Consider the following 15,149-nt stretch of genomic DNA (forward strand, 5'->3'; position numbering starts at 1 on the left):
GATGAATTGGGGACTGGGGGGCAGGGATGAACTGGGGGCTCGGGCTGGGTTGGGGGGCAGAGATGAATTGGGGACTGGGGGGCAGGGATGAACTGGGGGCTCGGGCTGGGTTGGGGGGCAGAGATGAATTGGGGACTGGGGGGCAGGGATGAACTGGGGGCTCGGGCTGGGTTGGGGGGCAGAGATGAATTGGGGACTGGGGGGCAGGGATGAACTGGGGGCTCGGGCTGGGTTGGGGGGCAGAGATGAATTGGGGACTGGGGGGCAGGGATGAACTGGGGGCTCGGGCTGGGTTGGGGGGCAGAGATGAATTGGGGGTTGGGGGGCAGGGATGAATTGGGGGCTCAGGCTGGGTTGGGGGGCAGAGATGAATTGGGGACTGGGGCTGGGTTGGGGAGAGAGATGAATTGGGGGCTTGGGCTGAGCTGGGTGGTTGGGGGGCAGAGATGAACTGGGGTGGGGGGCAGGGATGAACTGGGGGCTCGGGCTGGGTTGGGGGCAGAGATGAATTGGGGACTGGGGGGCAGGGATGAATTGGGGGTTCGGGCTGGGTTGGGGGGCAGAGATGAATTGGGGACTGGGGGGCAGAGATGAACTGGGGGCTCGGGCTGGGTTGGGGGGCAGAGATGAATTGGGGACTGGGGGGCAGGGATGAACTGGGGGCTCGGGCTGGGTTGGGGGGCAGAGATGAATTGGGGACTGGGGGGCAGGGATGAACTGGGGGCTCGGGCTGGGTTGGGGGGCAGAGATGAATTGGGGACTGGGGGGCAGGGATGAATTGGGTGCTCGGGCTGGGTTGGGGGGCAGAGATGAATTGGGGACTGGGGCAGGAAAGCTGGGCTCGGGCTGGGGGCTCAGAGGCGGGGAGGAGCGACGCCCCCCAGCCTGTAGCCGAGCCCCTCCGGGCGCTGCCCCCGAGCTCCGGCCGCCCGGCTCCGGCTCCGGCCCGCGGCTCCCGAGCCAGGCGGTCGCGGGCGGGGCTCGGGGCGGGGCGGCGGCGGCGGCTCCGCGCCTGGTTGGTGCCGGGGGGAGCCGGGGGCGCGGCCGCGCGGGGCTGGTCCCGGCTAAAGCGGCCCGGGCGCCGGGCGCAGGGTCCGGAGCGGAGCCGGGCGCTGCGATGCGGGGCGCGTAGCGGCACCATGGAGAGCGGGGCCCGCTGCAAGATCGTGGTGGTGGGGGACACCCAGTGCGGCAAGACGGCGCTGCTGCATGTCTTCGCCAAGGACAGCTACCCCGAGGTGCGGCCGGGGGACTTGGGGGGGAGCTGCGGGGCCGGGGGGGGAGCTGGGGGTCTGCTGGGGGATTTGGGGGTGCGGCCGGGGGAGCAAGGGGGATGGCCTGTGGATGTGGTGGGGGTTGAAAGGGGGCCCGGGGGTGTGGGGGGGGATGAAGGGGGCTGGCTGCGGCTGGCCTGTGGGTGTGGTGGGGGTTGATATGAGCTGGGGGTGTGGTGGGGAGTTGAAGGGGACAGGGGTGCCCCTAGGAGCTGAAGGGGGCTGGGGGTCCAAGCTGGGGGTGTGGCTGGGGGAGATGGGAGTCTGGTCTGGGGGTGTGGAGAGTGATGAAGGGGGGGCTGGGGCTCTGGGTGGAGGGGGCTGGGGTGTGGCCAGGGGAGCTGGGAGGATGGGCTGGGGGTGTGATGGGTGCTGATGGGGGTGTGGTGGTGGATGAAGGGGACTGGGGTTCTGGCTAGGAGAGCTGTGGGTCTGGGTGGGGAATTGAGGTGCAGCTTGGGGGCTGGGCTGGGTGTGTGGCAGTGCCTGGGGGTGTGGTGGGGGATGAATGGAGTTGGGGGTCTGGGTGGGAGATTTGAGGTGTGACCGGGGGAGCTGGTGTCTGGGCTGGGGGTGCTGCCGGACATGGGCAGGGGTCCGTCAGGGACGGTTACAATGCGCGATCAGCTCCCGGTGCTGACGCCAGGGCAGGATCCGCTCAGCTCCCTGGGGCTGCCGGCGCAGGGGCTGCTGACCCAGGCTTGTCCCGTCTCCTCCCCCAGAACTATGTCCCCACCGTGTTCGAGAACTACACGGCGAGCTTCGAGATCGACAAGCAGCGCATCGAGCTCAACATGTGGGACACCTCAGGTGAGGGGGCAGACAGGCTGGATGGGGGCGCCGGGGATTTCGGGAGGGGAGATTTTGTGGCTTGGCTGGTAAATGTTCAGGAGAATATTGGATCCTGGATTCAGTAGTCAGGACTCCCTCCCAGGCTGGGATCCCCATTTTCCCCTCCTGCCTGCTGGAATCCCCTTTCCCTCACACCACTCCTCCTGTTGGGTCCCCCAACTCTCTCCATTCCCTCTCCTGCTCTGTCCCATCCCCCCATTGCTCCCCACCCAGGTTTGCAGAGCCCCCTGGTCCAGCAGCCCCATCCAGACCCTGTCCTGTTCCCTAACTAGGGCACGACAGCTGCCCCCAGGAGGAGGCAGCCTGCCAGCTTTGATGGGCTGGCATGGGGTGATTTTCCCCGTGTGGGGCACACACCAGACCCAGCTGCAGATCTGTGTCTTTCTCCCACATAGGGAATCGTGGCGTTGCCCAGATAGGTGAGGTGTTTTAAAGTAATACAGCAGAATTAATAACACTCTTCTCCCCCTCAGGCTGTAGGAGGGGACAGAGTGATGGGTTATTGGGGGAGGCCAGGGTGGGTATTTTCATAGTTTCCTACAATTTGCCTTGCTGGGACTCTTCTAAGACCTATGAAAGTTGGACCTTTGAACTGACAACAGCTTTGTTCCCACAGAAACTAGAGATGGGGTGGTCTCTTGGGTCCTTTCTCCCTCTCCTTGCCCCCAGGACCAATGCAGGGTCATGCCCTACACTGTATTACAAGGGGCTAGTCCCTGAGGGTTAGAGACTCTATTTTCATCCCACTTCACCAAACCCAAACCCACCGAGCTGAAACAACAGGGTGCAGCTGCCTGCAGGGGTGGGATTTTTCCGCAAACTCGTGCTGTTTTTATTTAATCCAGTTGTAAATGTCTCCAGAGCTGGGGCTTGAACCATTTCCCTGGGGAGACTGTTCCCTAGGCAGCAAGAGCACCTCCTCTAGGAGCCATTCCTGACGGCTAACCTACATTTTCCTTGTTTTTTGAAACGTGTGACTCCTGGTTATTCTAACCCCTCGTACCAGGCCAAACAAATCTCCCTCAGTGGCGTGGGCACCCTTCACATACATCTGTTATCGTTAATCCCTGTGCGTGGCTGTAGACCCACTCTGCAAGCTGTGTGCCCTCATGACGACTGGCTTTCCCACTAATGCCTACTTGTTCCTTGGAACTTTAGAAATGTCACTGGCTGCATTCTGATACTAGGGTAGTTTCAGTGTCTTCTCTGCACAGCACTGTGCTTCGCTGCACCCTCACACCAGCCCAGTTGTTCCCCACGTCTGGCCCAACACTAATACACAGTAACTTCTTCTTATCCTTCTATTAAAACATAGATGGATTTGAGCTTGCACTGATACTGTCTCCTAGGAGTGCTGCTCTACGCTACGTTCAGTTGCTGTACTGTACTCCGTGTCTTTCCTGCTTTGATTGTATCATGGATACAATTGCGTGATAATAAAACCAGTTTTTAGGTGCAAGGTGAGGCTAGCAAGGAAAGGGGGGGAAGCTCTCAAGACTGGAGACCTCACCTTCGTGAGGAATGTGCTGCAGGAAGGTTCCTTTCTCTCATTACTCTCTTCCCTTTGACAAATGGTTTTGGGTTTTTGTTTGTTTGTTTTTTGTCTGTGTCTGGCTGAGATCATGCAGGAAGCCATAAATATAGCCCTCCTAAACCACAGAGAGCCTTATGACACTAAACGGGCATCGACACAAGTGGTTTATTTGTAGCAGTGCTGATAAAATGTTGGCATTTAGCACAAAAATGTGGGTGCACCTTTAAATTTACTTTTGAAAACCTTTCTGGACTCCCAGGGCGACACTGACACAGCCGAGAGCCAGGACGTGGCTGGGTGCCTGTGCTAGAAACCTTCTGGGAAGGTTAATTAAGGCTCTTGTTTGTTTGTTCCTATTGATGACTCTTGGATTCAGAATGAGAAGAGAGGTTACGTTCCGTATGAAACCTTAAGTCGGAATTCCCTTGGTCTTGCATGTTAGCTTAATTTATAGCTGTGGGTTTAGCAGTTTACCCCGGGGAGCTGGTCTAGCTCTGCTGTGCAAGATGCAGCTGTGAAGTTCTCACTGGGGGCTTCCTGTCCTGGGAGAAGTGTGTGCTGCCGAAAGGTCCCTCTGTCTTGACAGAGAAAGAGGGTCTTTCCCTTTGCAGGAGCAGCAGCAGTGAACTGGTTGGCAGGGCAGCTGTTGGAGGTGGCAGAGCAAGGGATGAAATAATGAAGTGGAAAAGCTTCAGCTACCAGAGGCAGAAACTGTGGAGGCTGAATACACAAAGCGATGGTGCAGAGCTGGGGAATTATTGAACTGATGTGTCTGCATTAAAGTCCTTCCGAACACCCAGTAACAAAAGTTCAGCTAAAGCTTCAGGGTCTATTAACGGCAGGGTACTACCTGGGCTACACCAGGGTAGTGCAGCGGTGAATCAGACACTTGGCTTGCTAGGGAATGAAGTGAGAGCAGAAAATCCTGTCATTCTTACGGCTTTTTGTGTGTGCGCATTGAGTTTTGTTATCCAGAATAATTGCCTCGGATTTGCTTGGGGGAGTTTCTGAACTGTAAAACCTTGAGGCCTGTCCCCAGTTGTGAAAGTGTGCGATTGTTAGAGGCCAATGGCTCCGCGGTGGGCGTCTGCCTCTCAGAATTAAAAACGTCAGCTTTCGAGCGCACGGCAGCATGTTTGACGCACTCGGTGTTTTTTAGGAATTTTCCAGAACATTTGCTTTGATCTTACAAATGTTAAAATTAAGTGATGTGATGAAATGGTTTTAGAGGTATGTACATGTATTGTACGCCTGCATCACGCTCTGTGACGCACTCAGTTCTACCCTTTTTTCCTTTTAAACAAAAGAAGTGAGTTTTATCCAACGTTTATCTCCCTTTCTTCTTTGCTGTGAATGGATTTTGATTCGTTCTCACTCCTTCTCCTTCGGAAACATGTAAACCCTTTTAAAATGGGTTATTGTGGAGAGAGTCACTAGATAGCTTCCCAGATAAATTCCCTTCCTTTGCAGCTTGAATTTGAAATATACAAGAGCTAGTTCTTCAATAAATGGTCCTGCAAAACAGCACGCACCAATTTCCCCCCATAATCAAACTGATATTTTTAGCTGTAGACTGTGAACTGCTGTGGAATTTCCACTTCCCTTTGGAGACACTTGTCAACAGAAGCTTTTGGTAAAATAAGTTTCACACAATAGCAAATGGAAGCAGCTGAGCTGATGGGATCTGGAGCAGCTAATTGCCCCGCTGGTGCAGAGTGACTGTCCGCAGGATGCTCTTTCTCTAGACTGGGGGCTACCCGCTGCCACTTTTAACCGGCTTCCAAGCAGGGAGTATTGTTCCTGCTAAATTCCATCCTCCGCAGGAGGGAAGGGTGCTGCTGGGTGTCTCCTCCTTTTGAGACGATGGTTTGTAGTTTTCTCGCTCGCCAACTCCTGGTGACTGAAGCTGAAGCCCTGGGCTTCCACCCTCCTGGGATTTGTAGAGACCTGAGCTGGGGAGCTGCCTGTCAATTTTTTTCCTTTGCAATTAGGTAGTTGTAAAAGTGTGTAGAGCCGCCAGGGGTGGTCCCGTAACAGGCCCTCCCGCAAGAGCACTCTTGTTAGAAAACTCCCTCTACTGGAGCTAAATGCAGCCACGGCTTATCGAACCGTCCAAGATGCCTGTTGATGATTGTGTTCTAAACTAGGATATTGTGTGCAGCTCCTGGGAGCAGCTTGCCTGAGGCTAACAGAGCCACGTGACGTGTGGAGGAGGCTGGCTAATGTAGGCCTATCAGGCTGAATTTGCCCCTCTTGCTAAGTGGCAAATCCAGGCTCTGACATTAGCAGCTGGCAAGGGAACAGGTAAATCTAGTTAGGGAAACGTTATTGGAGGGTGAATGGCAGCGATGAGGAATCAAATTTATCCCAAATCATACTGCGGACTTGGATTTTCTCTTGAAAATCTTTTAACCCTTAACTCTCCATTCACTTTTTCATAGTTGGAAGGTGACCCTGGCCTAGAATAGAATTCTTGGCCCTGAAAGCCTTCAGCGAGCGTAAAGCCTCCTGTGCAGGTGAGGCCAGTGCACCCCCTCCGCAGGAATTTCACCCCAGTTCCTGAACTCAAACATGCATTAACAATGAAGAGAAAAGGAGATTGGTTCAGGTCCCCCCCCTGCAGACGTCAGTTGTGTTCAGTGTTTGTTTCTTTGTACGTCAGTCCTACACCCAGACACGGCATGAGAGTGAAATAGTGTTAGGTGCCATTTTACAGCACCGCAAGGATGGCCGTTCCTCCCCCCACCTCTAGGTGTATTTTTGAAACCATTAAGAAGTAGTTTGATGCCTCTACATGAAAGGAGACGGGGAAGCGGGGACAGCCCACCTGTCAGTCTGGAGAAGAGGAGCATTTTGCTGGAGGGACGGGGACCTGTGGCATTGGGAACAGCTTTGCTGGACCCAGGACTCCAGTGGGGAGCTGCGGTGCTCTCATTGCAGAGGAGAGATTGCTTTGCCGCCCTTCGGCCTCATGGCGCCTGCATTCAGATCTCTCTGCTCACTGAGGTGCATGTGCGGCTGGCTCTGCACAGTCCGGAAGTACCGGTTGCGCTGGGAAACTCTCATGTTTGTCTTGTGACCCTGGTGGCTTGGTAAATAATCTCCCCCATCGGGCCTTGCTTCCTCTGCGGATCTCAGGAGTGGTTGCTGAAATCTGATGTGGGAAAGGGTTTTTCCCCCTCCCCTGCCAAGTGTAGCGAGAGAACCTGCAGCCAGCTGTTAAAAGGGCTGGGGAAGTTAGTCACAGCCTCACCTCAGCAAAAGTGTCCTGAGGGGTCACATTTCCAGGCCTCTGAGCAGGTCTCCACTGCGTGGACTGATGGCTGGCCAGGTGACAGGGCTAGGCTGGTTAGTTGTTTTTTTGGTGATGGGGTGGGGAGGGGGGGGATTGCCTTCTGTGAAGCTCCAGGTATTGGTCACTGGCCTTGCTGGCCCAATGGTCTGATTGGCTATGGAAAATCTTGCTCTCTATGGCAGTGGCTGGTGGGTTCAGCAAGTCCCTCTCTCTCTCTCCAGCAGTGCAGTGGCTAAAAGCTTTGCTTGCCCTCTTCCCGGTGACCTAGCTCTCCAGCTGAATCCTGAAAGGGGGTGACTCAGAGTTTGCAAACTGAACGCTCCTTCTGCCCACTCCCTGCCAACAGTCACTGCTGCCCCTGTGTATCTCCAGTGTGTTTACTGCAGCCAGCTCGCACCAGAGTGACTTTCTCCCATCCACCTCCCTTTCTCCTCCATGGCTCTGGCAGTAGTGTTCCTTCCCCAGCACTCCCTCCTTTGCCCTGGTTACTGGATTTGGAGAAACGGCCTCAGATGACACATGGGTGGGGAACCCCTCTCCGAGGCCGTGGGACAAGCAGCAAGTCAATGGGGTTTGGTCAGTCTGGGATTTAATCCCTGTGTTCTCCCCTCTTAAAGGGCAGGAGGTGAGCCAAGTAATCCGAGGCCTCCTTTGTGCTGTGGCGTTCAGACCCCTGCAGCCAAAGCCTCGGCTGGTGCAAACAGCCAGCACCCCTTGACGTCGGTAGAGCTGCATTCATGCCCTAAGGCGCCCCTCGGGTAGGCCGCAAAGCTGCAGTTTGCACTGAGGCAGCTTATCCTTGCTTGGACCCCGGGTACGCCTTGCTGATGCATATCGCACGCTGCCTGTTGATGCCTGGGGTAGCTACGCCAATGGTGTCGTTGGTGTGGATCCTGGCCTGACTCTGTGCTTTGCACTGGCTCCGATTCAGCCCCCTAAGGGCAGTTAGGCAGCACCAGTCTATGCTGAAAATAATGGGCCCCAGAATTCACCCCCCGTAGGAGGGACAGTGGGAGTTATAGTGTAGCTAGGACTCCGTCGCTTGGAGCAGTGGGGCTGCTTAGGTGCAGGATTGCAGGTCGTGTTTTTGCCTCGGTGGTTGTGCTTTCAGGACAAGAATAACACAGTGAATCTGGAATTCTCCTGCCTTCCCTTCTGCCGTTCAGCAAGCAGGCTGACTTGCTGTGGTCTGGAGTGTGGGAACCCATAGCTTCTGATAACAAATCCCTCTTCAGTGGGAGCTCTTGAGGAATGTTGATGAGATTAAGGAGCTGAATAGGGCTGGGGTTTAAGGGTGACCTCGCCATGGATTCTTGGAGCTTTCTCATTCCCAAAGTCCCAGTGCAAGTGCCCGCAAGATCACCACTGCAGGTTCTTTTAGTGCAAGGGAAAGGACAAGAGAGTTCAGTGCCACTCGCTCTCTGAGGCAGAGGAGAAATGCGGAGCTGCTCTTTCATCCCAGAATAACTCCTCAAATGCCCCCCATTAACATACTTGTGTCCTGCCTCCGAACAAATAAGTAGTTAAGCCTAAAAATATGTGCAGCTGGCTCACATTCTCATGCAGGTCAATAACCAATCGGACAAGCAGTTTAAGGAGTCGCAGGGCTAGCAGCAGAAATGCTGATGCTTGAAATAGATTTCCTGTGTGTCTGGGAAGATGCTAGCAGAGGCTGATTTCCCTGCACAGGGATGGCCCAGGGGCCATTTAGCAGGACAGGGGGTAAATGGGATTGGAGCAGCTCCATACAGCAGTGAAGCGAGGGGGTGCTGGGGTGCTGCATGGCTCAACAGTGAAGGTTTTCTGCCTAGCAGTGTGGTTCTGGCCCCCCCATGGCAAGGGCAGGGCGTGGCTCTCTGCAGTGACAGGCCTTTCTCCATCTCGCAGGCAGGCTGGCAGGCTAACCTTCCTACAGGCTTATAAAGCATGCGGAGATTTGCTGGTGGATGGGGCTGGAGAGACCGTAGTGATGGGAGTGTGATCTGGTTTAGGAGTGAGAGGCGGGTGTTAAGGGGCTGTGCTGCAGCTTAAGAGCAATAGGTTCATTCCCTGCTCTGACACCCACCCCTGGGGGACCTTGGCCCAGTCACTTGCTCTCTCCAGACCATGCTTCCCCTTCTGTACAATGGGGAGAATAATGCTCCCCTTCCCCAGCTCTGTCCCTCTTCTATTTGGACTGTAAGCGCTTTGGGGCAGGGTCTATCTCTTCCTCAGCACATCTGCAGCACCCGGCTGAATGGGCCTGATTGGGGTTGCTAGCGCAATACACAGCAATACAAATAACTGTAAGGGTGAGGGGCGGTTTCCTATCACGGCAGGTGACATAAACAGAACTGCAGAAAGCCCCCTGGAGCAGCAAGTCCCCTAGGACTCTGGGCCCTGCAGTAGCTTATCTTTGTAATAGCAAAGGGGCAGAGGCAGCCAGACTGGTAACGAGAATCCCACGTCTTTTCCCTTCCAGAAATGCAAATAAACTTCTATCTCGTCCATGGGGGCGGGAGCTGCGGGGGAATACCAGAGTCCTGATTTAAGGGGGTCGGGGTGGCAGATCGCACAAGCTAAAACTCACTGTGAATGAGCCGGAAAGACATGGCATTCCAGGACTCTGCTCCATTTGGGAATGGTGAGGATGCAGCATTCCTTTAATGCCAGGCTCTCCAGAGAAATAAAGTGCACAAGTTTATGAGCTCCAGCCCTTAGTGCAGGCAGAAGCCCCAGTGCTCTTACCCAGGCTGCCAGCCGTTTGCCACTTACACACGTGGAACTTGAAGCGTGGAGCATCTCCGTTCTTTGGGAGATAATTGCATGAGCTCGGTCGGCCCCAGAGACATTTCCCTGTGAAGCACAGTGGCATGGTGCCTGGACCAAGCTATGCTGAGGGAACCTGTTGGTTTGCCACTCCCATTCCTTGCTGCAATCCAGGGACTGGATTAGGAGGCACCAGGGAGAATCTGGAATGTGCTTGCGGTGCCTAAAGCCCGTGGCTTCTGGATGTGTCACGGTCACGTCCAGAGACTTTTCTCATTCATCTACTTAACCAGCTGCCACCAGCATGATTCTAGCATCTGGCTGGAGAAACTGGGTGAGCTGCATGTGCTGGAGCCAGTGCCAGTCACTCTGAGAACTGGCTGCCAGAGCGTCGCCAGCCAGGCAACCAGAGACCACCAAGCCCTGCGTGTTCACGTATCCATTCTCACTGGCCTGGGGAGCCAATCTTCATTCCTTTCCCAAGCCAGGCCATCTGCATAACACAACATGCTCTGAGGCCTTTAAAACTGCTCCCTGGGACTCCTTGAGACAGCTGCCATCCGGGGTGGAGACCCACCTGCTCCACTGAAACCCTGCAGAGCAATCTGCACAGGCTGCAGAGGGGGCCTGGGGCTTTTATTGATGGCTCTGGTCCTGGCTTCCCTAAATGAAATGTGCAAAGCGGAGTGTGCTGAACGTCTGGAAACGCCCTCTGCCCAACCCCTCCCAGTCCCAGAGAAGGGAAGGGGCTGGTCTCTCAGTGTGGTGTGCAGCAAAGCTCGCCTGATGGACCTTCTGGAGCCGCTCCTTCCTGGCGTGCCTGGGCTTGTTGTATGTCTTCAGCCCCCAGCAAGGGTGGGGGTGTGAACCACTGCGGTTCTCTCCCTCCATGAGCTGCCACATCCATGGTGAGAATTTGGCCCCAGCTCCCTGACCCTCGCCTTGACTGGGAGATTCCTCTGCCAAGAACTACGCAAGCTGGACTTTCTGTGAGTGAGAACTGCTCAGTAACGAGGCCTGGCGAGAGGCCCAGAAACGGCCCCCCAAAGTGGGTAAATCCCACACCCCCTTCATCCTGGTCACCTCCATTTGGAAAACCCACCAGCTGGGCCAGTTTGTAATTTACTCGTTGGCTTTTTCTATGTGCAGCACAAGAATCAGGAGCAGAGGTTAATTGTCTGAGTTGATTAGCTGTTGTCTTGATCATGCGCTTTCCAGACGATCGCTTATTCTGCCTGGTGTTCACAGACCTCGGGGTTAGAGCAACATCGCAGGAGCAGCAGCAGTGTCCGGCCAGGCGCAAATCTCAGCTCCGACTCTTGGGTATTAGGCTGTTGAATCGCCTCCCCTAGGTCCCCACCAAGGACTGGCCTAAAGGTGGCTGAATTGATCGCGTTAAGCTGTAACTTCTGCAGAGCAATTCAGAAGGAGTTTTGGCCAAGGACGCCCTGAAGTCCCTGGGCGTCTTGTGTCCCTGTGGTCAATGCCGTTCATGGAGGAGTCGAGAGGTGCTTCAGCAGGTGCATGTTGGGAAAGTCCTGCTTGTTTGGTTGTGTTGGGGATGGTGTTTTGATGAGGGGGTTGGCTGCAGCTGGGTTTCTCTACCTTGCATTGGTGGTTTTCATAACATCAGGGTGCCCAGAGCAGCAGATAGGTGTCTTCCTGCTTTTTTTACGTGGCAAGAAATAAACAAAATGGGGATAAGACTTTGTGAAGGGCTTTGAGATCTCTGGGTGAAAAAGGCTAGAGAAGGGACAGGTACAAGCATTGCACTGCAGACATGGAACTGCCTCCAGCTGCAGCTGGGGAGCAGGGTGGAGGCTGGAGTGTCCCTGCTTCTCTTCTCCCTTGTCTCACTAGATCCATTTCACTTTTGGTGCCACTGACCTTTATTTTTGATGATGACGATGATAGTTGCTCCTTGCTGCATTTTGCCGCTTGTGCTGCTAACATCCCTGCTCTGGAATCTGGTGCCGCTTCTGGGCTCCCTGGCCGCTTCTGGGCTCCCTGGCTGCTCAGCTGTCATGCCGTCCCAATTAGCAGGGCCCTGGTTGCTGGCTTGCCTGGGTTTGTCACCAGAATTCTTCGCTTCCTGCCTCTGCCACCTGTCACAATTCCTGGCTTGAACTGGGATGTACACCATGCCACTGCTTGAAATATGCTCCTTGTGTCAGCAGGGACTGCATTATCAACTCACTGCACACCATGAGCAGCGAGGCTGGGGTCATGGATCCTTGACCTCTCTGTGTGCCCAGCTGAGTTGGGGTCAGGAGGACACTCAGCAATCTGCTCTGGAATATCGCTGCTGCCTGCAGATCAATTGGCAAGAAATTCCTCTGACTTTTGTTCAGGGGGAACGGGGCTTGTTTCAGATTAGAAGAACGAAGCTGAGCTCTGAGCCAATGAAAGAAAGCTCAGATTATCTTCCTGACTTGACAGGTACTGCTCTATAAAAAGCCGCAGTAGCTAATTCCTTGGTCCCCTGCTTATATTGACCATCAGTTCTAGCTATAAAGAGGTGGGACATTTAAATATTCTGCTCTGTCGTATTCCAGAGACATCCAGCCAGTTCTCTTTAAATGCTACCTTTTCTTTGTAGTTTAAGGATTGTCATGTCGTTAGGGCGGGGACCCTGCCTTCCTGCACATCTGCAAAGAGTCTGTCAGATTGCTGGTGCTATATAAATACCAGCCGTTCTCTTGTGAAGCTTTTATTAAATGGCATCTACAATGCCCCTGTTAAAAGTGGGCTTGCATTGGTTCCGAGGGCACAAAGTGCCCTTCCTATGGATCTGGCTGGATGGCTTTTCCACTGGATGCGCAGCTTGGAAGCAGGTGTATTCCTGAGAGTTTCTGCAAGACGGGAAGATGCATCAGAAGGAATTCCAGAGAGCGGGACAGAAAAAGCTCCCAGTCCAGATGGTTGGCATCGCCAGTAGCTGAGTGCTTTGTTTTCAGGCCAGCCCCCGAGTAAAGGATCTGGGGGGATGTGTCTACGGTCAGCGCACGTGGATTCCTGTAGCTATTGGCGGGCACTGCACACACACATCGCAATGAAGGGATCTCTACAGGGCCGGGCCCATCCCGAGCTGGCAAGGCTAGTGGCTGGATTCCCATGACATGCTCACTTCCTGTAAATGCCAGCTGGCTTTTTCCAGACAAATAGTAAAGAGCATGCAAACCCCCAAACCTCCCCACACTTGGGACGAGGCGTGTCCTCGCAAGGCTGTTTAACCAGCTCTTGAAGGCTGGGCTGCTTTTCCCTGCACTCTCGCGGTGTTCAGCTGGCCCTCGGTAGCTGCCAGGAGACGTGGGAGGGCGTCCCCTCTCAGTGCATCTGCAGAGAAAATGGCACCAAACATTTCTTAGAAAATCAGCTGGCCGATTCCCAGCTCCCCATGGGGACTGGCCTGGCTGTTATTTACCAAAGACTTCTGGGAAGGCTGCCACTTCTGTCCCTTTCATTCACTGTCAGGTTTTCAGTCCAGGGTCTTTTACACTTCTTTACTTCCCCTTGGACAGGTCCTGGGAGGGGGACAATAGCGGGGCTGTTATATACGATCTGTGCCTTTCTCATGTAAATAAGCTGCCTGCTGCAGGAGGCTCCATTCAAGGACACCTCAAAGCACAAAGGTGGATGCGGGAGAGAGAAACCCAACTGCATTTATCGCTCAGAAGGGCTTTGCTCAGGCCTGTGAATTGCAGGATTTTGCAGAGGGCAGAAAGGGAGCAAGGAAGGGCCAGACAGGCAGTGGCATCTGCAGCAAAGAGGGAGTGTCTCTTTCGGGGGATGGAGCTGTGCAGAGCTGTGACAGTGCGGCCTTTTGTGGCCTGCCGAAAAGTCTGTAACTTGCTTTGATCCTGCCCCCCCCCCCCCCAACTAACTGTTTACACTGGGTTCAGGCATGTCTCTGAGTTCTCCTCCTTCTAAGACAAAGCTGAGGAGTGCTAGCAGAGTGAGGAGGGGCCAGCAGTCCACAAAAAATAGTTTGTATGCATGAAGCCCACTTCCCTCAGGCTTGCCTTGGAGCATCATGTTCCCTCCCTGTTCTGCTCTTATCCCATCTGGGGGCCACTTGGTGCAGCCGGAAGAACATCCTGTCCTGACGCAGCAGGGAGATGACTCGCTGCTCCCCAGTGCATGGCTGTGTCACGGAGGAGGCTGCATCTTCAGCCCCTGGCACCCAGAGCCCTCAGAGCCCAGTTCTGCTCCCTTGTGCAGCTCTGTACCTGGCAGACGTGTTCCCAAGCTGCTGCCATGGCAGGAAGCTGGATGCCACCTGACTGGCGTCTGTAGATTCACTCCAAGCCACCATCCGTGCTGCCTCTGGCCTGGCAGGCAAAGGCTGTGAGCCCAGTGCTCATCCACCCATTCGCTCTTCTTACGTCACTGCCTCGGTGCAGCCCTTCACCTTGGGCTAGACCCTTGTCAGAGCTCATGAGCTAAGCAGGGCTATGCGCCGAGCACAGGTGGTTGGGAGACCTCCGGGGGAAACTTGGGTGCTGCAGGAAGTGGTCTTTTCCCCAGGAGGGGGCGCACTTCCCTCTATGTGTAGACGACTGCCCTGGGGTGATGCTAGGGGGGCATTGTGCTGGTGAGCTGCGACCCACATGTGGATGTCGCAGATACCACGGCTGCCCCGCCGGGGCTCTGCTTTCCTGGTCGGTCCCGCTGGGGTAATCACAGTCGGCCGTCCTCCATCTCTGAGGCACTTACCTGGCCTGTCACTGTAGTATCTGACCCCTTGCAATCTTTCATACATCTGTCCTCACTCTTTGGGAAAGCAGGGCTATTATCCCAGCGGCGAGGCAGAGAGACTCTGTGACTGGCCTGAGGTCACAGGGAGTCTGTGGTGCAGGAGAGAACTGAACCCATGTCTCCTAAGCCCCAGACTGGTGCTCTGACCATCCTTTCTCAGCGTTGTCCTTCTTTATTCCCCGTCCCAAATGACTGTAGATTTGCTGTCCACTGTCATATCGCTGTTGTCTTCCAGCCTGAGGGAGGCTGGGTGAAGTATTCCTTTATCCCGTGCGTTTGTAAAGCATGTTGGGATTTTCACAGGATGAATAAAATCTCCTATTATTATTATTTATTAACACCTCCATCCTCGCTGGACCTGCTGGGGCAGTGACTAATCGGGAAAGCAGTTGCGTTTAGCTGGCACTTCATGTAATATTAACTCAGGGATTGTAGCACTCAAAATTGTAAATCGGCTGGATTGGCGAGGCTGCGTGTGATTGAATGCTGTGCTTGTTCCAAAGCTGAGCTTTGTTCTCACGCTAGTCCTCATCCATCCCCCAACCATCCAGGGTTTCCCAGCCAGCCTGGGGGGGATGTTTGCTGGGAAGGGTGTGTATCAGAGTCACTCCTGTGTATTCACAGCCTTTGTGGTTAGAAAATGAATCCTCTGTCCAGCTAACTGCCAAGCGGTATCTCCCATCCACTT

General features: G+C 54.6%; 1 protein-coding gene across 1 annotated transcript in view; it reads left to right on the forward strand.

The window, feature by feature from the left end:
- Positions 1-1,039: 1,039 nt before the first annotated feature.
- Positions 1,040-15,149, forward strand: part of RND2 (Rho family GTPase 2) — a 29,197-nt gene continuing 15,087 nt past the window's right edge. The window contains exons 1-2 of the mRNA XM_037887086.2: positions 1,040-1,238; positions 1,997-2,084. Of these exons, the coding sequence (XP_037743014.1) occupies positions 1,140-1,238; positions 1,997-2,084 (187 nt within the window). The 5' untranslated portion in view covers positions 1,040-1,139. The remainder of the gene's footprint in view (positions 1,239-1,996; positions 2,085-15,149) is intronic.

The sequence above is a fragment of the Chelonia mydas genome, chromosome 27 (genome assembly GCF_015237465.2).
Source record: "Chelonia mydas isolate rCheMyd1 chromosome 27, rCheMyd1.pri.v2, whole genome shotgun sequence".
NCBI classification, from domain to species: Eukaryota; Metazoa; Chordata; order Testudines; family Cheloniidae; genus Chelonia; species Chelonia mydas.